The sequence below is a fragment of the Lolium perenne genome, chromosome 4 (genome assembly GCF_019359855.2).
Source record: "Lolium perenne isolate Kyuss_39 chromosome 4, Kyuss_2.0, whole genome shotgun sequence".
Taxonomy (NCBI): Eukaryota; Viridiplantae; Streptophyta; class Magnoliopsida; order Poales; family Poaceae; genus Lolium; species Lolium perenne.
Genome location: NC_067247.2, coordinates 322,996,760 through 323,023,501, shown reverse-complemented (window position 1 = coordinate 323,023,501; position 26,742 = coordinate 322,996,760). Strand labels below are relative to the sequence as shown.

General features: G+C 47.8%; 2 protein-coding genes across 2 annotated transcripts; both read left to right on the top strand.

Annotated features, from left to right (window-relative positions):
- The first annotated feature begins 7,745 nt into the window (after positions 1–7,745).
- On the top strand, positions 7,746–14,544 carry LOC127347832 (uncharacterized). Its single transcript, XM_051373979.1, has 2 exons — positions 7,746–8,516; positions 9,322–14,544. Exon 2 carries the CDS (start codon positions 13,078–13,080, stop codon positions 14,542–14,544), a length of 1,467 nt encoding a protein of 488 aa, XP_051229939.1. The 5' UTR covers positions 7,746–8,516; positions 9,322–13,077.
- Positions 14,545–16,512: 1,968 nt separating this feature from the next.
- On the top strand, positions 16,513–18,793 carry LOC127296260 (subtilisin-like protease 4). The gene has a single exon (XM_051326296.2). It carries the CDS (start codon positions 16,646–16,648, stop codon positions 18,581–18,583), a length of 1,938 nt encoding a protein of 645 aa, XP_051182256.1. The 5' UTR covers positions 16,513–16,645; the 3' UTR covers positions 18,584–18,793.
- Positions 18,794–26,742: the final 7,949 nt, after the last annotated feature.

Here is a 26,742-nt window from a genome sequence, read left to right as displayed (position 1 = left end):
GTGAGGCGGCGGCGGCGGGAGTGGAAGCGGCGGAGGGGAGTAGGGTTTAGAACCAAACTCCCCTCCGCGGCCCCTTTTAATACGGGGCGGCCGCCCAGTTTCTCGGGGACCCGAACTCGTTATACGGGCCAGGCCGCGAGTTCGGGCTCAGTTCTGGCTCAGTTTGGTCCGAACCCGTATTTCCGCCGGAGTTTTTCAGTTTCGACCTGTTTTACGGGCTCTGCTAGAGAGATACTCTTATACATGTAGGTATGACCAAATTGCACAATATTAGTATTCTATTCCCTTATTTGTGATAACTCTTATCGATGGTTGGTCTTATGCAGAAAGAGGTCACGAGTAGAATACGAAGAATTTGATTTTGGACAGTTAACAGTTCCAAGAAAATGAAGAGGTCACGAGTAGAATACAAAAAGTTCAATTTTGGACAGTGAACAGTCCCAAAAAAACGTCAACACGAGATGATCTAAACTGAAGAGCTTAGGGAAACCTAGAGGGTCAGTTTGCCTTGCTCGTGGCGGCTTTCATATAGTAGCTCAGATATATAGTAGCTTGGATATCGGAAAATCCATAGTTGAACCGGCGGGCATGTGTACCTGCCGGAAAGCGGGCTTCTATTGGTCCAGGTGTGCGGTGGGCCCCACATAAGCAGTTGAGGATTTTTTTTGATACAAAGGGATACGGATACAATACATAGGAGTGGTCCACACTAATGAGAGAGAGAAGCACGGTGACCTCCGGCGCATCTCCGGTGAGCAACCGCCCCACTCCCCAATCATTTTTTCGCGCCGCCCCCAAGCTCATGCGCACCGCGGGGCCCGCGCCGCCTTCATGCTACCGCCGCTCGTCGCGGCGCCCTCCGCCGCGAACCTCCACCACGCAGAGGCGACCACCATGGCGTGGCAAGCTTGGGGCGAGGCCGGCGTCGGGGACAGGGGCGGCGTCGACGTGGCGTCGGGGACGGGGCGACGTCGAGGTGGCGTCCGGGCGAGCTCGGGATGGGGACGACATCGGGGACAGGCGGCGTCGAAGTGGCGTTGGTGACGGGGTGGCGTCGACGTCCAGCGAGCTCGGGACGGCCGGACGGGGCCGACAGTCGGGGACAGGCGGCGGCGTCCTGTGGCGTCGGGGACGGGCGGCGTCGAGGTCCCGGCGAACTCGGGACGGGGACAGGGCGGCGTCGATGTGGGGGTCGATGTGGCGTCGGGGACGGGGCCACGTCGATCTGGAATTCTTGATCGACCACCGGCGGCGGGCGCTTGCCGTCGAGCTACGGCATGCGGACGAGGAGCAGGAGGCCGTGGCGCTCTGGTCCCGCACGAACTGCTCCCGACCTGCTCGCGCATGCGGACGACGAGCAGGAGGTCTGCCCCGGCCGCGCCGACCTGCTGGCGCACGCTGCGCGCCACCGCGACGCTCCTTGTCGGCGCGGACGAGGGCGTGGACAACCCTCCGTCCCCAACGCCGCCGCCTCCCGAGCTGGACGAGCTGTGGCCGTGGTGCTCCGCCGTCGCGCACGCCGCGTGAAGCGATGCGTGAGGATGAGGATTGATGGGTCGGGGGAGAAGATAGATGAGCCCCACACGGGGTATGCACTGTCGTTTTGTACCAGTTAATGAAAAACACCCATACACCAGTGGACCCCACGCAAAAAATCTGGACCAATCAGAACCTGACTTGGCGCAGGATCAAATGCCGCCAGGTTCCATTCGTTCACTCTCGTATCCCTTGGATATCTTCACGCGCATTACTTTTATATATTGTGCTAACCAAAGATGTTTTGAGCCCCGTGGCAACGCACGGGCATTTGTACTAGTATCCAGAAAAGCATGAATGATATAACATGAACTCTTCATTCATACTCAGTCTCAATTAATCTCTTTAATTGAAAAGCATAAGTTCCAGTGCATATCTACAATTAGTAACACAATTGTACTAAGCCAGGTAAACTGACATTTTAGTCTCTGTTGTGCAGGCTGAAACATTATTTCTTGATATCTCAATATAATCAGGCCCAGATCGTAACTATTTTGACCCCTCCTCTCTTTTCTTTTTTTACTTCTGTGTAGTTCTAAATGGTTTCTCTGGTTCACCACCACTAATAGGAGAAGGCACGTGAAATGTTGAGTAGTGATAATAAAAATCGATCGAAGACAAAGCAGCCAAAGGCCATCCATTCAGATAAAGGGCAAGATATTTTTGCAAATGAGAAGTCAGAAGTGTCACCTATAGATAAATAGGACTTGCAAAAACAAATAGGTTGGAGCTCTCACAGCCAGGACTCGAAACGGCCAGTGACCAAAGAAATTTTTGCAAGTCTGGTTATGTTAATTAGAACTGCAGGCTACCTGTGATAAAAGGTAGATCGTAAGCGCAGAGCAAGAATCCGAAGAATAGAAAGTACGTACTAACAAAAATTATGCGACCATAAAGTGCCGACCTACACGTTCGATTGACCAAACTCTTGATGCATGCATGATGCATCGATGAACATTACGGCGACAAATATAGCTATTTACCTCTGGCGGGAACTTCATCTTGTAAGGATATTGTTTTGATCAACCATAACACATTTGCTCTGCTCTGAGTAACCACATGCTGCTCAAACGTTTCTTTCTAAGACGTTGCTTCTCACTGGCACTCCACCAGGCTTGTCCATCTACGACCTCCATATCTGTAACAAAAACAAGTACTTCAGAAACTATTTATGGCATCATGCGTTTGAATCACAAAGGTTCGCATTTATAATTTACTTTAGAAATCAGAGCTTCAGGTAAGGTAAGATGAAACCTGCATTGAATCAACTTCTCGGTTTCATGATCACACCAAGATTATCTTGAACTGCTTTAGGAAAATTCAAACATAAATATCTTAGCAAGAATCAGTATTTCATTAGCTAGCTGCACCAAGATTATCTCGAACGCACAGTGCATACATAAACACCTTCATACTAAGTAATCAACTTCTCGCTTACATGAAATATATTGTAACTATTGCATGACTTTGTTTTAATCTGTTTGTAGGTGGATACATGATCAAACTTCAAACCAATGATCTTTGCATGTTATTTTCCAGCAGCCATATAAAAGAAAACAAACACAGGAAGCAATACTAAAGAAAAATCATGAGCTAAGCAACTACATAAACACTACAGACCAGTTTACATGTTTCCAAATTAGTGTGCAAACATGAAACATTCGATTTATATGCACAAAACAACCAATTATCGGAAATTTCTACTGATAATAAGTATAATTTGTATTACCCTAAACCTCTGCATCAACTTCTAAATTTTCATACATGTGTATGGGATTAACTTCTGGCTAGGAAGAGTAACAAGGCAGCGAGCAGTGAAGTACATCACCTGCCATGGGAAGAGTGTAAGGAATAACATATATGTTCAACTAAATTGCAAAAAATGGAATTGTGCAGAGCATGGTCAAGTCTTGTGAAAAAAACATGGAGCAGTAAATCACAATGGCATGCATCAACTGACATGATAACATAAAAAATAATCCCTTTCATATACCAGTGATAAGACATTTCAGATAAATGTAGCATTATATAATGCTGCAAAATGAAACAATTGTTGTATTAGCAATCCAAAATCCAGGATCATGGTCCATAAATTATAAAACTAAGAAATATTTACAGTATAGGCATATACTGTAAATATCATGAGAAGGGAAATACATTTTGGGATGCTTTGCACCCATTCAGATGCTAGACCTTCTTAGAAAGCATTGATGCCAAGAATATGGTTGTTGATTACCAGCAGCGTGCTCAGATGCCACTCGAACCCTTCTTGCCTACATGAAAATAAAAGAAAGTAGTTGTTAATTCCCAGTGATGTATAAATTATAGTGAAACTACTAATGAGTAATGAATACATCAAGAAACAACACATGCCCTTCCCTTCCTCAAAATAAATAACAACCAATATAGGACATTGAATTTACATATTTAAAGATAAAAAAGAACATTGGAATGCAGAATTTCCACTCTTCAACTTTAATGACCATTCATATAGGGTACAGTCTATTGCTCACCATTTTTACTACCTCAATGGTATTTTAGAGTAGAGAAAAAAAAAAGGGGATCAATACGATGCAACCTACCAAGATTTTTACTTGCAAGCAAATGAAATTACAAAAGCTTAGTGCATTAGCAATATTTGGGCCCTGGACCTGCTTGCAGAGTATCCACAACATCGCTTAAATCTCCTACACCTCACCATGATCCACTGTTTCCATGTCATCGCTTAAACTTCCTCCTAATTTAAATGTAATGAACACCTAAGATTTTGGCACCTTGGAGAAATGTAAACCAAATGGAAACAAAGCGGTTTACCAGGATATAAAAAGTGACCTGATCTGATTCCATTTTTAGATCAGGGCATTGATTGGATAGACAAATCATGAATGTCCAAATCCAGCTTCCGTTACACAAAAAAATTGAGGACATGGGAGATGCAGGAAAGAGAGATACCACCAATGCAGGGTCCATGTGACTCTTCAGATGGAGGAACGCAAGAGCATCACATCGAGGTTGGCAGAGGCAGCAATTTCTTCAACACGGCTAGGTATGCCATCAATGAACAATGTGGTCCCAATGTGTGTCACATTGCTGCAGTTACAAGCTCAAGGGAGGAGGAAGTAGAGAAGGCAGACGACAGCCCATAATTCATTCCATCAAAATTCCACACACCTCGGCCAATAACTGAAAAAGGACAACCATGTCACAAAATCGAATCTCACGAATGAAGGTATAAGCACTCCATCTCGTATGTGAACATAATTCTGTACATACCTTGCAAGGAACACCTGGAAAGGAAAAGAATCATACACCTGGCAGATGACGACCACGCCAGGACGGGCTGTTCCGTCTCCGCGTCACCGCCTTCTTGCGGCTTGCGTGTCGTAGCTTTCTCCCTTGGTCTGGAACTTTCTAGAGCAGGTCCTGCCGTCCAGCCGCCGCCGTCGCTCAAAACCTCCCTGCAGCCGCCGCCGCCATGTCCAGCCATCGCCGCCGCCCCGGCGCTTGCTGCAACCGCCGCTGCTGCATCCAGCCGTCGGTGTTGCTCGAGCGGTCGCTACCGGCACAGCTCCTGCCCACTCCCTATAGCCGCTGCTCGAGCGTGCCGGCGGTGGCGGCCGAAACCCTAGGTCGTTCCACCTCTCTCTTTCCTGCTCCCCCACGTCAAGCTCTGCCTCCTCTAACCATGGCACCATGCTGATCTCCCCCTCCTCCTGCCGGCCCCTCATGTGCTCCTCCCAACGCCCGAAGGCCTCCCGACGAGCGGAGGCCATCATCCTTGATGGCACCTTGGGGCCACGGCCGGTTCTTCTCTAGTACCGAGGGAGGGGCGACGAGAAGAGGAGAGCACGAGCAAGGAGAGGAGGAGCACGGGAAAAGGCGGGTGGTGGTGGAACCTGCGCAGAGGAGGAGGGTGGCTGGCGGCGGTGGCGGCGCCGACGCAGAGGAGGAGGATGGGGATGGAGGAGACAGGCATTGGGCAGCGATTGGGGATGCTGTCTAGGGTGGGGATTGGGTGGAGATCTGTGAGATACGAAAACCCCAAACAACCCCTCGGGAACGAAGCCACGCGCGATTGACCCCAACCAAAACTTGCCCCATGCGAATGACGAGCGGACCCGGACAAAGGTGGGTCCCAAACGCAGCTGCAGGCGGGTAGACCATGGCCGTTGCATGGCTTTACCTAGTAGGATTCTGCCCAGAATAAACGGCCAAGATGCACTTATGGAAAGATCCGACGGTCCAGAAGCTGAAATCGCTGTGAGAGCCCCATGGGGGTGCAACAATTATACCTTTAGATGTCCTTGAATCTCTTTGATATTTTCTTTCAATACGATGCTTGATTATTGGTTTGATCGAACTATTTTTTCGTAAAGTGTATGAGGCAGGAAACCGTGAATAACTTATGTGGATACTACGTCTGCGACTTCATTCGTGAGATGGCCTGTCACATGGATGCGGATGAAGCTATACACCACACTCGTGTACGTGAACAATATTTCATAATTAATCTTATTACCATCAACTGTATTGAGTTCCATTCATATATATATTGATCTCCTTTTTTTAATATAGATGATACGCCTGCGGGACACTCTTATAACGGAGGATCGCATACGAGCAATTCAAGAGGAACTCGCAGGAATCTTTCTTAACGAGGCCATTTCCCCAACTGGAAAGTACTATCGGAAGTTCATAGATCTTGATCGTGTACTTCGTAGTCGTTAGGCATATGAGATAGATTTAGTAAATAGGTCCGACTTTATATTGTAAATATGCATGCATTACGTGTACTATTGACGATCGATGTCTATATATTCATGACGATGTTTTGTGGTTTCTTGAATGATATGTATGCATTGCTGAAACTCAGCCGCGACAGAGAAACGCCTAGTTTCTCTACCGCGGCAGAGAAACGCTGCTCCAACCTATACCTGTGCCGCGGCAGAGAAACGACAATTTTCTGCCGCGGAAGAGAACCTCCAGTCCAGGTTCGTACCACGAACCGGGACCAAAGGTCCTCCACCTCGAACGCCCTGGCCGCACCACGTGGCGGGGCCTTTTGACCCGGTGCATATTTAAACCGGGACTAAAGGGGACGTCTTATTGGTCCCGGTTTGCAAACCGGGACTGAAGGCCCAAACGAACCGGGCCTGTAGCCACGTTTTCCACTAGTGAAAGCATCTGGTGGTCCGTTAACTCGATGTGTACGACATGAACAAAGCTTAGAAAGGAAAGTACGAACTGTTGTAACCTACTTGGATTTAACCTGAGACCTGGCTTCATCTATAAAAGATAGGATGGACCGCCAATGCGAGCATAAGACAATAGAGACGCACATCAAACCCTAGCTAAGAGGCCTAAAGCTAGGTAAAACCTCTTCTGTCCCATGTGGGTTGTGCTTGTACGCCATTGAAACCAGCATTATGTTTCTTCCCCAAAATATAAGTCCGTCACGTATGGACATTGCCATGGTTACCCCACGTCACATTACCTATTGCATTAATTACTAGATCAAGAGATACACTTAATGTACCTTAGTTTGAAAGTGATGAGATTCACTTCAGCAAAGAGCGGACCGATGAAGATGGTAGATTGAATGGGGTAGTAGGCAAAAAAATTATGTATTTGTACTTTATGCAGAAGGTTCATAAAATTTGTTAAACATATGTCCCTATTATTTTCGATTGTTTGACAACACATATGTTGTAGTAGATGGTTTAAGCTATGTGTGAATGTTGGCAAAATGGTCCTTCATGATCCATATTAATCTTGTGCGGGAGGGGGGGGGGGGGGGCATATTACAAACCTTCGACTTACCTTAAGCGAGAAAAAGAGTATTAAATAAGATTCGGGCCGGGCCTAACAAAGCCCGACGCAAAAAAAACCAGGCCTAGGCCCGGCCCAGCCCGACCATCGGGCCTACAATTTTGGCCCAAGTCCGGCCCACCACAATAAATACTCATCGGGCTTCGGGCCTCGGGCCGAGCCTCTTCTGACACATTTCTCAGGCCCAGGCTCGGCCCAGCGCAACCGTCAAGCCTAAATTTTCGGTACAGGCCCGGACCACAGGCATGCTCGAGCTGGTCCAAGCCCAAAAATTTCAGGCCGGGCCGGGCCGATCGGGCTGGGCTTTCCATGGCCAGGTATGACATGAGTACATGACCAATAACGGTGTGGATTCTTGCCCGGCTCCGCTCGAAATGCATTTGTCGATTCTCGGTTTCCAATTTTCCATACCTGTCGTTTCATCTCGATTCCTAGTCATCTCAGTTCTCAGAGGGACAAGAGGTAGTCAGAGATCACAGAAAAATTGGGTGGAATGGTTGGGCTTGGATTAGCGTTATGGGTTATTAGGGTTTGTTCTCTTCTCCCAACCCCCACACGGCCACGCCGCCGCCGCTCAGGTCGCCGCCCGTGGGGACCGGCTGCCGTTCGTGCTCCGCCTCCTTCGATTGTCTCCTCCGCCCCTTGGCCCCAAAGTCAGGGTGGCCTCGGCCTTGGGGCCCAATGTGGGGTATCGGCTCCATCGCTAGCATCGGCATCGCAGAAAGGAAGCGTTGATGATTATGCTGTGGAAGATGAGGATGTGACGGGTCAGCAGAAAGGTGAGCAACAAGCTGGAACCAAGGATTCCGTTACAATGGAAGATCACTGTACAAGTGAAAAACAAAAGGCAATCATGCACGCCAATGTTGTGGGATCAAAGGAGAAAGAGGTGGTGGCAATAAGGTGCCCTCGGCAAACAGAGTACAATCAGAGTTGGGGAATGGGGATGCAGTGGACATGGCAACATCTGAAGGTGTTATGGCCCGCCATCCCCGTTAGGGTAAATGGTGGTCATGGGCGTAAAGTAACCAAGGAAAAGGTTAATGTATGTATTTGGTACCTACAAAAGGCCCGGAATACCAAACTACCCGTATTACATGTCAAAAGGGAACTGCTCATACGGATATTCATGCTGCTACAATCTTCTGCAGGTAAAATTTCAGTTTGCTCTCAATGGTCATTTGATGTCTTCTTTGCTTCCTTTTTATTATTGGCGAGAAAGATTTCTTAATTACTAGAATGCAGCATTGCCTTTCCTTCAGAAAAGAAAAATGCTATGTAACTGATTTTTGGAAAAGCAAAATGGAAAGCCTTTTCTTGTTTCGCTTATATGCTAGTTGATCTTTTGACTAGTGACTACTCCACTGGGGCATACCCTTTATGGTGCCCAAATTAGTAGGACGTGATGTCCTGATTTTATCATATCTGCAGTTAAACAAAGTGGTCATTTCAAAACCTGATTATATTTGTACCTCACGTGAATGAATAATCTAGTTATTTTATTTCCTTTTTTTGTTGAAGTGTGTTGTCATCACCACAGCTTAAAGCATACTCATACCTTATACCCAAACAAGAAAGTCATGGAGTTGCCGTAATTCTTAAACTGAACCGCATTGGCCTTTCTCAATTCAGAAGTATGCTTTTACTTCTTGTCATCTACGGAGGTTTTGTTAGCAAATTAATGATTTGCACTGGAAATTGTTGACACCGAATTTTAATCATTGCAAAATTTACTTTTAAGGGACCAAGAAATTTTACCTATTACATGAGAAATGGTGCTTGCAGTTATGGAACCAAATGTCACTTTCACCATCCAAAGCAGGTCATAGATGCTCAATTAATATGTGCATATCGTGATATATTGCTGAATATCTGTAGCGCCATTCAGGTGTTCTTTTAGACAGTATTGCGGTCTATGACTTTTCAATAATTTCTTATTTCTTCTGCTTCATGTAGAATTCAATCTGGCCATCGGCTTCAGATGATTCCATCGGGTGCATGCTGTTCAGCAGATGATGCAAATGGACCTCTATGCAAGCAGGACCATATGGACTACCATGAGAGGATTGGCAGACCGGAAAGTTTTTTTATATGAGAATTCGGTGATTGTAAATTTTCAGAAGCATGCAATTATAACGATGGAAAAGACAGATTCCATACTAGATGCCATTCTAGAGACCCATCACTGTATAAAAGACTGAGAAATATCTGGAGAGGCCTGGTGAAACAAAATGCCCTTCTATATGAAAAGTACATACAAAATCGTGGAAGAATAAAAGTTTTATCACCCAACGGATTTAACTCCGAGCATGCACAGCTCAACAGATTCAGAAAAGTCGGTTGAAACTGACAGCTGACCAGCATTCAGAATCACACTGAAAGACCAGAAGTGCCAGCAACAGCAGTATCCTGTGAGACCTGGTCAACCAGACTGCCGGGACTACATGCAATTTGGGAATTTTTATCATCTATCATCATGTATATTTCATCACCCAAAAGACAACAGTTCTGACCTGTTGTCATCCCTTAGATTCATCTCACTGTGAGACCTCTCCAAGAGGTGCTGATTAGACTGAAATACATGGGCACATGGCCTTCCAGAATACTCATTCTATATAGAAGGTGGGAGATGCCAGTTTGGTTCAGTATGTGAATTTCTTCATCTCAAAGGTACTTGGTCAACTACAGAGGTATGCATTCTTTTACCGTTGTCCAAGTAACACTGTAGGTGCAGTCATCATTTCTATGGCTAGTTTTGTTTTGCTAGCTGCACTTCTCGAACTGTTATTGCATAATTTAAAAGGATGAAGCAATGATGAATGATTGAACATAAACAAATATTTCAAAATTACTTGTGGTGAAATTTTGGAGCTGGCATTAATGTATAATGGTGCCAATCAGGTAAGTTCTGTGAGCGCCTTTGTCCACCCCATTTACATGATGTTAATGATAAGCTTGCTCTCCCATTGTTTCCTCTACATTTTACTTCTTTTTTTCTGGGATCAGTTTGGTTGCGCCAAAAATAAATCAACCAATTACATCCTAAAAATACAAATCAGTTACTGCAGTCCTTTCAGCCTGTGAAAAAAACAGAGACATGATAATCTGTGCCAGGCTGCCCTTGCCCCTTTTTGATTCATGTAGTCAACAATTATCTATCTTTTACTGCCCATTTGCTCACACTATGTTATGAGATTTTCTTTATGTGGATTAAATATAATGGTGCCAATCAGGTAAGTTCTGTGAGCGCCTTTGTCCACCCCATTTACATGCTGTTAATGATAAGCTTGCTCTCCCATTGTTTCCTCTGCATTTTACTTCTTTTTTTCTGGGATCAGTTTGTTTGCGCCAAAAATAAATCAACCAATTACATCCTAAAAATACAAATCAGTTCCTGCAGTCCTTTCAGCCTGTGAAAAATCAGAGACATGATAATCTGTGCCAGGCTGCCCTTTTCCCTTTTTTGATTCATGTAGTCAACAATTATCTATCTTTTACTGCCCATTTGCTCACACTATGTTATGAGATTTGCTTTATGTGGATTAAATATGTGTTATCTGTTTCAGCTAACGTTATGTTATTAGTCATTTCTTTTATGTGGATTAGTATTTATCATCTGTTTTTATGTGGGTTAGTATTTATCATCTGTTATAGTTGTGGGAGGATTTTATATTGTGGTGGAGTTATATGTTGTGCACAATTAAGATGGCTCATAAGTCGGTTGTGGCTCGTCTTACGCGCTGAAGGCACTTCAGAACTGCTGTGCTGCATTGTAGCTGCCGTTACCTGCCGATCCAACAATGCCACAATCCCAGCTTGCTCCAAGTAGACAGCGCGCTCATCGTCCTCCCAGATTCCCTTCCCTGGTGCCAGAACAGAGCCCGTCGCATTTTCTCGCTCCAAAATACGGAGTCCATCACTTGCTAGCAGGGGGATCATGTCTACTTGTTCTAGGGCGCCATAATGGGGGCAAAAAGTGTCCAGGTCCAGCCGGCGACAGTCATCGTTCCTTATTCTAGGGCGCTAAAAAACAGGCAAAAAAAACGTCCAGCGCTTTGGCCGCCGGCAATCAACCTGGAAGATGGCACTTCCCTGAGGCTGCCAATGATCATCCCAGAGGAACCCGGTCACACTCTGAACCAACTAACTTCGCATAAGAATTAAACTTAGACGTACAGAGAATTGAGGGTGTGCATCTGGACTGCTCATTAAGTTTACTAAGCCCTCTTCCAATACTGTTACTACTCCATGTCTCACAAAGCTAAACACTGAATCCACATTGTTTTACAGAATTTCAGAGAGGAAGTAAAAGAGCAAGAGTTGCTGTTATAAAATATGTAGTGCTCCCAAAATTATCATCAATCATGGAACCATGGATGAATGGGACTTCTGAAAATTCAAATGCTCTAAAAGTCTTCTCTCCATCATTTTTTTTTTCTTTTGCGTTTCATTTCATTGAAAAGACGGAGATTTTGTTACAGGCTTCCTAGGAATCGGGTGTTACATCAGTTTTAACTTAATGCACGTCCTAGGTCGAGATGGCAGGACTGCCCTAAGGCCCGTGGCACCGGCTCTAGCCCAAAGCATTGCTTCATCATTAATCCGGGAGACCAAGCCATCGATTGATGGCTGGGAACTTTTGAAGATGCAATCACTTCTTTGCTTCCACACCATCCAGGGCGTGAGAAGTATCTTAGAGGCCAGGCCTTGCATAAAGGTTTAGGAGTGTCCTGGTATGCCTTGCTCCACCATTCCATCAGGGATCCTTCTTGGTCTGGGGGTGTGCAGGTGAACCTGAGCCAAGATAGAACCTCATGACAGACTTGTCTGGAGAAGGGGCATGCGAGGATAAAGTGCTGCATTGTCTCAGGTGCCTGGCCGCATAGGAGGCAAACTCAGTGGTGCTTAGAAGGCTGCATTGTAGAGAACATTTTCTTAGAATATCAATGCATTATTGAGTGTTGATTATACTAGTTCGATACACTTGCACATGAAGCATGCCATTAACAGATCAGTAAACCTGAGCCAAGATAGAACCTGAGCCAAGATAGAACCTCATGCATTATTGGGGGTGTGCAGGTGAACCTGAGCCAAGATAGAACCTCATGACAGACTTGTCTGGAGAAGGGGCATGCGAGGATAAAGTGCTGCATTGTCTCAGGTGCCTGGCCGCATAGGAGGCAAACTCAGTGGTGCTTAGAAGGCTGCATTGTAGAGAACATTTTCTTAGAATATCAATGCATTATTGAGTGTTGATTATACTAGTTCGATACACTTGCACATGAAGCATGCCATTAACAGATCAATAAATCTTCTCATGAACCCATGACCTTGAGAATTCACATGAACCAGCCATGGCATGATTTTGCACGTCGATATGGTTTTCCATTTTACATTAGATGGACGATGGTGCCTCAGGCAGTTTCACACCAAACTGAGATTGTGCGAAAGAAAATAAGAAAGAGAAGATAATTCAGAGGAAGAAGATGCAAACTAGATGACGTCCAAACAATAGATTAATTGTACCTTCATCCACAGATTATGGCCTGATTATCCAGAGTAAGGAGATGCCGCCGGCCGGCCAGTGGCCAGGGCGTCGCGCCGATCAGCGATGGCCAGGCAGACGCGCTGTCTTCGGATCAGTGGTAGCCGTGGTAGCGCGCCGTCTTCCTGGACGATTGCCTTCCCTCGGCCCTGCGCTGCTAGCCGGCCATGGACTCTGGTTTTTGGCGCGAGAAACTGCGACGGGTCTGGGATGCTGCTGCGCGCGCTGTCTGCTTGGAACGAGCTGGGAGCGTGGCATCATTGGATCGGCAGATACGATGCAGCACGGCAGTTCTGACGTGCCTTCAACACATTAGACGAGCCGCGTCCTCATACGGGCATGATCTTAGAGCATCTCCAGTCGTGTCCCCCAAACCGATTTGGGGCGCGCCGGACAAAAAAACGCTTCCAGCGGCGTCCCCAAAGCTGATTTTTGTCCGGCGCGCCCTGATACGGTGTCCGGCGCCCCGAGCCCGTCCCCGTCCCACAGGGGACGCACCGGGCACGCTGGACACAACGAAAAGCGAGGCGAAGCGAGGCGGGCCCGACGCGTCAGCGGCACGGAAGCCTAAAACCCCGTCACCTACCTTTGGTCAAGCGACGTTAATGACATCCATGGGTTCCCAGACAACGCAGGGACGCGTCTCGTCGTGCATGGCCGCGTGGCCGTCCGCGCCGGCGTTATTGCGTGCAACCACCCGCTGCCGCCGTTGTACATTTAAAGACACCCTGCGGTTCGTCCCAATCTCTCACCGCTCCCAAACCTTCTCGTCGCCGCCGCCTCCCCTCCGGATCTTCTCCTCGCCGCTCCAAACAATGTCGACCTCGTCCTCCCGCAAGATTGCCGCGATGAACGCCTTCGGCCGTGGCAGCCTAACCGTGCTGGAGGCGTGGGCACTGTACCACGCGGGATATCCTGTCCCGCCGGACATGCGCCTGCCAAGCAGCGGCGGCGGCTGGAAGATGGCCGTGAACGGCATTGGCGTGCTGCCGCCACCGAAGTCGGGCACGGAGCAATGGAGGGACGGCATCAAGGCCCAGCGGGTTCAATTCACCTCCGAGGAGCGGGCGGATCCGACATGGGTGGCCAAGGACAACAACGACTGGTGGGTCACGTATTTCAAGGCCAAGTACGACGTCGAGATGCACATCACCACCGGCCTCATCGGCGGGCCCAGCAGCTGGAACAGGGACGGCCGCACCCTGTTCTGGGGCATTCCGAGGCGCACCCTCGATAGCGTCATCCGCGACATCCGCAACGGCGCTCCAAGGTTGGAGACGCCGCCGTCACCTGTCACCGTCACCGTCTCCTCGAGGAGGACCACCGCAATGGCAGCCGAGCAAGACCACGTACTCGTCCTCCTCGAACTCTTCTCCCTCTGGACCGGCCCGATCGACGCCGTCCTTGTCGTACCGCTCAGCGCCCTACACCGTCCCCAAACGCGGGGTGAAGGAGGAGCCGGCGACGCCCGTCAACACGAGGCGTGCCGGCAGCGGCAGCCGACAGCAGCAAGAGAGGCGTGGCACAGCCCTCCTCATCCCGAAGCCAGAGGTGAAGGAGGAGTCGGAGGAAGCGGCGCAGGCGGCGCTGCTGGCAGAGTACGAGCGGCAGCAGCGGGTCATCGCCAGCAGTGACGACCCCGAGGACTGCCCAGGGCTGCGAGCGGCGTTCTTGGCGTCGCTCAACGACAAGGATGCCTGGAGGGGCGACGTCGAGACGGCGATCGCCATGTCCATTCGCGACTCCGACAAGCCGCTCGTGGACCTCACCGACGACGGCGAGGCAGGGCCAAGCGGCCTAGTGAAGGACGAGCCCGACGAGCGCGTCAAGCAGGAGGTCGTCACCGACGACATGTACAACTTCCACCAGTACTACGATGCCTCCGGCCGCTGCAAGTACTTCTAGATTAGGTTTAGTTTAAATTTAGTCAAATTTCGTTCGAATCTATATAATATATGCCAAATTTGGATGAATCTAATCGAATCTCGCTTAAGTTTTAAATTTCCGAATTTTTGTTTGGGGGACGCGGCTGGGGAGCTACGTCCTCCAAACGCGGCACGAACGAAACACATCCTCCAAACGCTCAATTCGGCGCGGTTTGGGGACGCTTTGGGGGACGCGACTGGAGATGCTCTTATAAGCTGGCTCTTGTGTTATTAAGTTTTTCTCCGATGTTAGTTTGCTTGGCATTTGCGACAAAGATTTTTCATCCTCTCCGAGCTTACCAAAATAGAATAAGTGTAGAGTTCAGTTTTGACTTCAAAGTTGTAAGCATGCATTCTAAGCTGCTCAGTTACCGTGAGGTCTGAACATATTGTTCTTTTTCTGGAGCTCAACGAAACTTTGTTCAGTTCCTAGCTTGATTGAATTCAGGGTGTTAAGCAATAAACCAGAGGCTGTCGCGAGCCTGCCGTTCCAATCGAACCAGCAGGGGTGCCTGCCGTTGAAATCGTGGATACTGCAGGCCTGCCGAGCGTTGTAACTGCAAAGGCTGCAGCGGAACTAAGCACATGCGCACGATTTTAATCGTATGACTCACAGTGACATGATGCCCTGAGGTTGCCGGATGCACGAGATACGATGGGCATCAAACATCTTTTTCTCCCCTCCTCTCCACGATCGACAGCTCAGTCTACCCAGCTACGCAGCTAAAAAAAAGTCTACCCTGCTTGTCTGCTACACCTCCATACCTGAATAAGCATCTTCCTCCTGTCGACCTCTCCCCCTGGCTCCTCCACCGGTACCACCAAGCCACAGTTGTTCTTCACACCCACACTTTGAACTCCGTTCTTCCAGCCGATCCGCGATGCCATCCTTCACCCACCTTTCCCTCACAATTCTCCTCTTCGCCCTCACGTTCTTGCATCCTTCTTCATGCCATCCAAATCCAAAGATAATCTTGTTAAGCGAAACTGGCACGGAAGTACCCGATGTGTTTTTTGTCATCATGATGAAACTATTAAACACCTCTTCTTCCGGTGCCAGTTTGCGAGATCTATTTAGTCTGTCATCCAAGTAGCGTCTACCTTGTATCCTCCCACTAGTGTAGCCAATGTCTTTGGTAATTGGCTTCATGGAATTGATTCAAGGTTCAAGTTGCTTCTTAGGGTGGGGGCGCTAGCAGTTATCTGGGCGCTTTGGCTGAGTAGAAATGACAAGATTTTTAATGACAAAAATTTCTCTTTGTTGCAGGTCATCTACAGATGTACAGGGATTCTTCGTTCATGGTTACCTCTTCAGCGCATGGAGAACCGAGACCTATTTACGGAGGTCTGTACACGGTTGGAGGCTACGGCGAGGGATACTTTTTCCCTACATGGGTGGCAGCATAGTCTACGGATTGAAGCCCCACCCACACCTTAGGCGTTATACAATTCATCGTTCAGATATGTATTTCGCCTAGATATTTTTTAGTTTGACATCTTTTTTGGACTTGAGACTCATAAACGGCTGTGTGCATCCTGGTTATGCAGAGGCTGGATGTAATTGCTTCCCCAAAAGTAATAAAGCATCCTTTATCAAAAAAAAAAAAATCCTGACCAGACAAAGCCCTACAGTACATACATCCTCCTCCTCAAGCCACGCACCGACGCTAGCAGCGACGACGAGCATCGTTGGTGGCACGAATCTTTCTTGCCGAGCCCACTCGCTGGCTCCGACGAGGCACGGCTCGTCCACAACTACACCGAGGTCTTCACCGGCTTTGCCGCGAGGCTCACCGAGGCTGAGCTCGAGATGGTGTCCAAGAAGAGATCCTTCGTGCGTGCCTTTCCGGACCAGCTGTGGCACCCCTCCACCACGCACACTCCGGAATTTCTCAGGCTGAAGAAAGGTAGCGGCATATGGAGGAACGTCAGCTACGGCAAGGGGGTCATCATCGGGGTTCTGGACACCGGCATCTACGCAGCACACCCTTCCTTTGATGATGGTGGCATCCCGCCACCGCCATCAAAGTGGAAGGGTTCATGCCATGGCGCTTCTCGCTGCAACAACAAGCTCATTGGTGCTAAGTTCTTTAATTTTTATGCCAATGACTCTGGAGATGATGCAGGCCATGGTACCCATACCGCATCCACTGCTGCTGGGAACTTCGTCCGCGATGCCTCGGCCGGCGGCCTCGGCAGGGGCACGGCGTCAGGGATTGCTCCAGGTGCACACCTGGCCATGTACAGGGTGTGCACACTCTTTGGATGTTACGTATCAGACATAGTAGCCGGGTTCGACGAAGCTGTCAAGGACGGGGTAGATGTGCTCTCAGTTTCCCTCGGCCCGGCTTATAATGTCAACTTCACTGGAGACCCTGTTGCCATTGGCGCACTTAATGCCGTAGCAAAGGGTGTCGTGGTCGTGGCTGCAGCTGGGAATAACGGACCCAAGGCCTATCTTGAGAATTCTGCACCATGGTTGCTCACAGTGGCAGCTGGCTCGGTGGACAGAAGCTTTCAGGCTGTTGTGCAGCTTGGCAATGGCAACCGCATCGACGGGGAAGCTTTTAACCAGATTTCAAACTCAAGCTCGTGGCTGTTTCCTCTTTATTTGGACAAACACTGCAAGTCGTTGGCTAGAAGAAACGTGTCTGGCAAAATTGTGATATGCCATAACACAGGATCAATGAATGGCTCAAGAACAGGATCTGTAAATAAGACTGACATCACTGGCATCATGAGTGCTGGAGCCGCTGGCGTGGTGCTGATCAATAGGAAAGATGCTGGCTTCACCTCCGTTCTTGAGGATTATGGTCCCAATGTTGTGCAGGTGACCGTGGCTGATGGCAACAGTATTAGTGAGTATGTGAGGACAACCAACAAACCCAGTGCCAGTTTCATCTACAAAAACACTTTACTTGGTGTCCGTCCATCTCCTACTGTCGCCGCATTCTCGTCCCGTGGTCCCTGCAGCTTCAGCCCTGGCGTGCTAAAGCCAGATATAGTAGCACCAGGACTCAACATCGTTGCTGCATGGCCACCACTCACCATACTTGGTTCCGGGCCATTCCATATCAAATCCGGGACGTCTATGTCGACTCCACATGTCAGCGGCGTTGCTGCACTTGTCAAGAGCGTCCATCCCGACTGGTCTGCGGCTGCTATCAAGTCAGCTATCCTCACTACAGCTGACATCGTAGACAGCAGGGGTCACCCGATCTTGAATGAGCAGCATCGGATGGCAAGTGCTTATGCCATGGGTGCTGGCCATGTCAATCCCGCAAAATCTGTTGATCCAGGTCTTGTGTATGACCTTGGCATTACTGAATATGCTGGTTACATATGTGCTCTTCTTGGTGATCAAGGCTTGGCAATCATTGCGCGTAACCCGTGGTTGTCCTGCACGAAGCTTCCCAAGATACCAGAAGCCCAACTGAACTATCCCAGCATAACGGTGCCACTCAAATCAGTACCATTCACATTGAACCGAACAGTCACAAATGTGGGGCCAGCAGATTCAGTGTACACACTGAAGTTGTATACTCCAAAATCCCTTACTATACGTGTCTCACCGGAGAAGCTGGTGTTCTCCAAGGCTGGACAGAAGATCCAATATAGCATAACGGTGACCAGCCATGCAAATGATGAGAAAAAGTTCATGGAGGGAAGTTTGAGCTGGATTTCAAGGAACCATGTTGTGCGCAGTCCGATCGTGGCTGTTGCCGATCTTGATTCTCCACCACTGTAATCAGGAAGAGTGTCATGATATGTTGGATCATCGCAGACATACTCCTTCCTTAATTTATATTCTAGAGCAGTGTCCGTCTTTTAACTAGAATGGTTTCCATGCCTGCAAAATAACTGAAGTTTGGACGTGGAGCATCCATTGCACTCTTGTAAAATACTGCCAGTTTGTGATGTGGTCTGTGTCCTCTATAATTATGTTCCTTTGAAAATATAAATGATGTGGTATAGCTTGCATTCAATTTTACTTTATTATGCTCAATCCAGCTGCAGTTGTTCTTAAACATTGCAGAAAAAACATCTTGAATCAGTCACTCGCTTTAAATTTATTTGTAGCATAAACATGTGAAATATTCTAAGCTGTCTCTAGTAGTGTTGACAGTAATTGTCGAGACAGTTTTGTATATTAAAAAGAGCAGAATGGAGACAGTACCGTAACTGTCATATCATTTCCACTGCGCAGGGATGAATCTTGATAGATAGTCAACTTGTATGGAGGAGAAGCTGATTAACCTGAATTGAGTTTGGTACTTTGCAAAAATGGTTGCACACAGCTATGACAGGCCCAAACTCACATGAGCTTCTCCCGTCTTTAGTTTCTTCATTCATCCCATTTTTATTTCTGTTCATCAGTTCAGTTCAGCTATTAGGTCCTAATGCTAATCAATTTATAGTCATCGATTGGTGTCCATGAAAGCTGCTCTGATTGTAGCTCGTGTTTTCTTTTGTAGCAGGTTAAAGAGCTTCAGGTCATGGCTTTTACTCCACTCGAGAATAGGTTCCTTTGTCCTATTCAACAAATTGAGTTGTTTGCTTACTTGCAATTTTAACGGTCAACTCATGTAGAACGAGCAAATCATAACAGAGTCCCTTGGAAAAAATATTAATACCTTGCTGAAACAAAATTACAAGAAAGGGAATTTCTTGCCCTTTTCATTTTTATCCATTGCACATACCTCCTTTGGTATCCCTATCTATTTTAAATGTACCGATTAACGGTTTTCTGTCCCCTTGACTGAAGGTGGAAACATTGTTTAAATGCTATTGGCACCGTATCAATGAGCTCATGTGATGAGGTCTAAGACCTAGGATGTGGCCCAATCTTGCGAATTCGACCCGAAATCGTAAGGGGAAAAGAGGGGAAACGAAGAATGGGATGAACACGAAGAACACACACACCATAACCCAATACAAACCAATTATACTCCCTTGCTTGGTTAGACCAAGCCAATAAAATCAATCCTTGGAGAGACCCTTAGGTTGAATCCAAGAAGAGAGAGATTGGAGGAGGAGATCTACCCTAGAACTTGGATGAGAGAGGTGTTGCCTTGAATCATCCATGGAGAGAGTAAGATTCTACTAGAGTGCCTTGGATACAAAGAACATAGTTCTAGGGAGACAAAACTCAAATTATTCTAAGCCAAATCTTGTCTAAAGCTTACAATGAGGAGGTACGGGGGCACATATAGGCCAAATTCGGGCATGGATAAGATAGGGATTACAACTGAATAAATGAGGGACGTTTAGATGAGGCTGAACGGCTCAGATTGGGATGAGTTTGGTGCGAGCGGTACCTCGGCCGGAGGTACCGGTCAGTGGTACCGGAAGAAGCACTAAATATAAGCTGAGATGTCCAGGGAGCTCGACGGCTGAGCGGTACCTCGGCCGGTACCATGGCCGGAGGTACCGGCCAGGCCTTGGGTGGAGGCTCCGACCTGGGGTACCGATCCCCCTGCCTCCCGCGTGCACGACCTGGTTAGGATGGTGCCGCCCGGCTCTGCCCGGTAGTACCGGCCATGCATGGCCGGTAGTACCGGCCTTGGGCCTTTCCGCGTGTGGCCACCTCCTGGGAGTGTAACCGGCCATGGGGGCCTGGAGGCTCCGGCCAGGGCAGCCTGGAGGCTTCGGCCAGGACTGCCTGGAGGTTCCGGCCAGGATGGTGGCCGGCCTGGGTAGCCTGGAGGCTGCGGCCACCCTTGGCTGGAGGTACCAGCCTCTCTCCTTCTTCTCTTTACTCCTTTTCCTCTTATCTTCTTTCTTCTTCTTTTCTCTTCCTTCCTCATTTCCTCTTCTTCTACCTTGTGCAATGCTAGTTCCTCCTCTACAGTTCCTTGTCGAAGCTCATACCTAATAACACATAACATATCGGAATGAGGTAGCACTCCATCCAAAGTTGTATCGAGATCGAGGGTAGAGAGGATTGAGTTCACCTTGTCGTGTATGGCTTGGGTTCGGGTTGTCGGTCCACTTGGGGGACCCCTTGGCCATGATGTAGGGTCGTCGTTAGGCGGGGCTACATCATCTCCCCCCTTGGGGAAGAGTCGTCCTCGACTCTTGTTCCTCCTCATCTCCATGATGTGGCGAGAGGTCCGAGATGGTGAACGTCTTGCTCAGCAAGTACTTTGAATTTTGTTTGTCGATGATGTAGTCGTTGATCCTTGTAGCTTGGTGAAGGACATGTTCTTGTATAGTTGCCCATGTATCCTTATGGATGTTCGTCGTGGTGCGGGCGTCCTTTTTGTAGTCCATGACGGTTCTCCCATGAAGTGCTGGAGGGATAAAGTCGCGGTCGAAGAAAAACTTGGGGAAAAGCAACTTGCGAATAGAGAGCTTGTGTATGCCACTTTTGTTATCGGTGAATAATAAGCTCTCATGCAAATACGAAGCATCAAGTCCTTTCTCAAGGGGGCATTTGGCAAAAATGGGAACAAAAAGAGTGTTGGTGTATTCAAAATTTGGTAGAGCGAAAGTTTGTGCAAAATTCTTGTGAAAGTTGTCAAAAATGTGTTGTGTAGCGTTGTCCCAAACAAATGGAACATTCAAAAGGGAAGAAATTGTGGCAAAATTTTGGGAAAAATTGCTATGTGCAATGGCAAAGCTATGGAAACTGTTAGCTTGGGCCATTATGGTTGGCGTGAGCCGGGTATGAGTATCCTTAAGTTTCAAAGAATCCATTTCAATTTCCATAGATGAAACGATAAATCCAAAGGATAGCAAATTGTTGTGTGACAAGTGGCACAAGATGCATAAGGTGTCTCTCACATGTATGACATGGTCCTTGAGATTCTTGGAGTGTATGATGATATCTTCAAGACATACAACAACCATTGTGCCAACAAGATGTTTAAAGATATGTTGCATAAGACGCCAAAGTGGTGAAAAAGCATTGGAACAAAATGCAAGTATGACAAGAATTATCGGAAACACACGGGGGCGAAGGCTTTTATGAACATACCCGTGGGCATCAATATCATGAGTTTGATGATGCCTCACGTCCTTGTTGGGGTAGCTCTCTAGAGCTCGTTTCATTAGCTCATGCTCCGTAGAGGTGGACATTGTCGTTCTTGTACCTATACACACAATAGAGAAAACAAATAGCGTGTGTGCATGGTAGATGAACAAATCATCCATCATGATGTTCCATATCTTGTGCACATCACCGTTAGTGTCAATCAAGGCTTTATGAAATGCATGGCGAGTGTGCATATGGCATGAAGGTGCATTTATGGTATGTGGTAACTTGGAGTCATCAATAATAGATAAGGCTATGGGGCCATCTCATGGACAATGAAATAAGCAATTTTGCATACCAAGCATAAGAAAGAGCAATTGTTCACAATCTTGGACGCAAGGATCATGGAATAGTGCAAACATTTTGGGCAAAGCATGCAGAAGCTAATGTCATCATTGTCAACAACACATGTGAAAGAGCAAGTTGTCCTCATATTGCAAGCAAGAGGAAATAATTCATCATTGGTCATGTCCACATCAATACCTTTAGTGTTACCTTGGTAGTCCGACTCATTTGATGTAGGTATTGTGGTAGTTGTATGCTCCACATGGTTGACATCGTCATCGTCATCGAAGCATGGTGTGATGTGATCTTTTTGCACCATGTACATCTTCTTGTCCATCATTGGCGCTCCAACATCCATGGAACCTAGTGCAACACGAGGAAACACAAAAGAGGGAGAGGTTAAGGTGTTAGCAAATGTGATGGCCTCCATGGACCTATCAACTACCTTTCGCAACTCGCTCGGTGTCTCACTCATGTCCTCCAATTGGAAGCACTCAAACTCACATATGGGGTGGAAGTCACTCAACTCACTATCGCTCGCACTCAAGTGGGCTAAGTGGCTCTCATGCTCACATGGGATTGGTACCAACTCATCGATCAAGAATATAGGAGTAGGCTCAAGTTTCTCATCTCCATGCGCCTCCATTGGTGAAGGGAGAATCCCATGCTCACCCTTCTCAACTCCATCGCCTCCCAAGTCATCCTCAAGTGGTGGCGCCATAGTGTCATTGAGAGCTAGGCTCGGATCAACTTCACCCTTGAGTTGACCTTGTTGATCTTCATCTTGAAGTGTGGGCGCTATAGGCTTCTTGGTGGCTTGGGCTTGTAGCTCGTCGAAGTGGAGCATGTCAGCGCTTGGCGTTGTGCATTGCCACAACATGTGACCCTTGGCCTTGCACACCTCACATAGGAGATTGGGACATTCCCGTGGAAGGTGGCCTTGTTGCTTGCACTTGTAGCATCGGAGTCCATAGGCATATGACGAGGTAGGGGCCATTGTGGTGGTGGCACAAGATGTGGGAGTTGCCTTACTAGGAAGGTCCGCTTGACGTGCCCTCTCCACCCTCGGAGTGGTAGACACCCTATGATGGTGTTTGTCGCCTTCATGTCGAGGCTCTCGTCTTCGTGCATCATCACCATGGCTTGATGGGTGTCGTCGAAGATCCTTGGAAGATGTTGGTCGATGGCGATCATGGGGCGGCTTGTGTCGTTGATGATCATGTGGTGACGTATGTCGATGGGATCCATGAGGTGGTGGTGGTCGACGACGATCATGAGATGGTGTGTGTCGATGACGATCCTCGACATGCCTAGATGATGGCTCATGAGACTTGTCATGTTGCTTGTGGCGCCTTGTGGAGCTTGAAGGAGAGTGTCGATAACGATCATGTTGGGGACGCTCTTCATGATCCATATGATGGAATCGATGTAGATGATCATGTGCATAAGCACTCTCATGGTGGCGCCATCTTGGAGGTCCTCTATCTTCATATGTATCTCCATTGGCCAATCGGGGGTACTTGGGAGCACCGGTGTTGCTCATGGGGAAGTCGAGGTGAGGCTCCACCATGGTGTCGAGGTTGTACTCGTGGTGTTGCTGTAAGGGTATATTGCCCCTATGTGTGGTTTTGGTAATTAATGACAACCCCTATGGACTAATGTTTTCATTGAGTTTATATGAAGGAATATTCCATAGGATCTACTTGCTCTCCATGTGTTGGATTCAAGTATGGATGCCATGAAGATAAAGATATACCTTGTGATTTGGCATCAAGATCATCGGTATGAAGATATATATGTGATATGATCAAGAAGAAGAAATGAAGATGGAGTTCTTATGTGGAACTCAATATTAGCCATGCTCTATCTTAAGTGAGTATGAGAAGATACAAGGTTGAGTTGGGCAAGTTCAAGATGAGCATCTTGAGTGGATCACATGCTTGAAGCTTGCCTTCCATTTGGCGATAATGGACATATGACGATGTGCATCAATGGAGCTTTCCCATCATAGTGTATGGGGGAGCATTTGTGAGTATACACGAAGCGACAATGATCAAGTGATGCATTCCGGCTTGAGTGGAGCGTGAAGTGTTATCATCAAGATCAAGCGGGATGCGCAAGGCAAAGGTATGACCTTGATAGGTTTTCCTTTTACCGGTCTCGAGGTGGTTGATGGGAGACCGGATTATAGGATAGATAGCCGCACTATTAAGAGGGGCTTTCGGTTGGGTAACTTGACCACATCGTCTTAGGGAGCTCAATCCTTTGCATACTTTGCATATTCTTATTGCTTCTTGGTATTTTTCGGTGTGAGGTTCTTGAGCTTGTTGCTAGCTTTACAACAAGCCCAAGTTCATCGAAAACGGAGTTCGCATGCATCTTCTATTGCGTTTTTCGAGGTTGGGCGATTTTACCGGTTATTCATGATATAAGGTTCTACCTTTTATATTCATGATAAAATCCCCTCCTACAGATTCTTGGGTTTTCACTTTCTATAAGATAGCATTTGTTGTTATCTTCCAAAAAAATTGGTTTCATGCGAATCGGAGTTCGGGAGCATTAGTTGTTAAAGAAAAAGGTAAGGGGAGAAAAGAATAAAAAGAGAAAAAGAAAAAAGGGGGGGAGGGGCCAGCCGGCCGACCGGCCCAGCCACCGGCCCACCCGGTCCGCACCGGGTCCGGTGCTGGTGCCATCCGGGGGCCGCATCCAGTGGGCCTCCCGGTCCAGTCCGGCCACGGGCCCGGCAGCCGCCGGCCCGCCGGCTCCCGCCAGACCAGCCGGCCTCCCGCCCGGCCGGGGCCTTAGCCCCCGCGTGGCCCATCTCCCCGCGCGCCTTGCTTCCTGCCGCCCTGCGCGCCTGCTCCTCATCCGGTCGGTGGCCCGGCTGGGCCGGATGGCTGGCCGGCCTCCTCAGCCCAGCATCCGGTCAGCCGGCTGGGCCGCCGGCCTGGGACGTTTTTCTGACTTTTTTTCTGCCCGTTTTTTCTGTCTTTTTCCCCAACAGTTATTTTTCCACTTGGGCTATAAATACCTTTCTTCCACCTTGAGCCCAAGTAGTTCTTCCTATTCTCTCACCTCCATTGTTGCTATTTGAAGAACTTGCTCTCCCCCTTGATTCCTCCAACCATTCTTGCTCATATTTGAGGATTTGAGAGAGGAGATCTAGATCTACACTTCCACCAAACCATTTCTTCTCTAAGTGAGGGAATCTCTTGGGATCTAGATCTTGGAGTCTTTGGTTGACTTTCCCCCTTGTTCTTCCTCTCCAATCTCATCCTAGCATTCGTTGCTTTGGTGGGATTTGAGTGTGAAGGACTTGAACACCTCCGGTGTTCTTGCTTTGCATCATTGCATAGTGTTGAGCTCTCCACCACGATTTGTTCGAGTGAGAGGCCGTGAGCTTGTTACTCTTGGAGGGTGACCTCCTAGTTGGCTTGGTGATTGGTGCTCCGGTGATCTCTTCAAGAAGATTGTGAAGAGGCCCGGGTTTCTCCTTCGTGGAGCTTGTGAAGTGGTTGTGGAGCTTGCCATCTCCGGAGCGGAGGAAAAGCTAACCATAAGGAAAGGGCCATTATCCTTCGTGGGTGTGGTTCGGAGAATAGGGTGAGCCTTCGTGGCGCGGGGAATCCTTCGTGGGACCTCCACTCCTCCAAACGTGACGTACCTTGTTGCAAACCAAGGGAACACGGGAATACATCCTCGTCTCCGCGTGCCTCGGTTATTTCTATACCCGAGCTCTCTTTCCTTGTGATAGCCATCGTGCTTGAAGTACATATATCTTGCTATTACTTGTGCTACATATATCTTGTACCTATCTTGCTTAGCTCTAGTTGCTATTGTTACACTTAGTTGAGCTTAGCATATTTAGGGTTTGTGCTTGTAAACTAAACGATAGTTTAATTCCGCATTCATACAAGACAAATCTGCAAGAGTTTGTAATTGCCTATTCACCCCCCCCCCCCTCTAGGCGACATCTCGATCTTTCAATTGGTATCAGAGCAAGGTCTCTCCTTGTTTTAGGCTTCACCGCCTTGAGAGTAAAGATGTCGGCTAGTAATTTAGTGCACAATGACACAATTATCTTTGTTGGCACAAATTATCATTTGTGGCGAAATTGCTTCCTTTGTAAACTTCGGACCTTGTGTCCAAACATTGAGCAATTTCTAGATGTAGGTTTTTCTCCTCCGATGGATCCTCAAAATCTATCTTTAGAGGATGAGAAAAACTTACATCTTGAAGCTCAAGTATCTAATGAGCTTTTATTCTCCTTGAGACCCGATTTTCGTAGGTTCTTGATATATATAAAGCGAAAGTCGTCTCATGAGATGTGGATCAAGCTTAAGGAAATGTTTGGTGGATCCACTTCTCATTTGGTCGGTGGTGACTCCGAGGAGCTCTCTTCTTCTTCACATCATGAAGAGCTCCAAGTTGCTTCCACCTCCGGCCGTGATGAGTCATCATCTTCTTCCACTTCACCAACGTGTTGCAAGACACAAGGTAATGATATGGTGAGTGGTGAGGGAAATTGCAATGTTGATATTGTGCTCAATAGTGATGACTCTTCATCTCTATCTCATTGCAATGTT

What these genes read in the sequence shown, in the direction of transcription:
- LOC127347832 (XM_051373979.1), top strand. Translation starts at nt 13,078, where the DNA reads ATGGACTCTGGTTTTTGGCGCGAGAAACTGCGACGGGTCTGGGATGCT.
- LOC127296260 (XM_051326296.2), top strand. Translation starts at nt 16,646, where the DNA reads ATGGTGTCCAAGAAGAGATCCTTCGTGCGTGCCTTTCCGGACCAGCTG.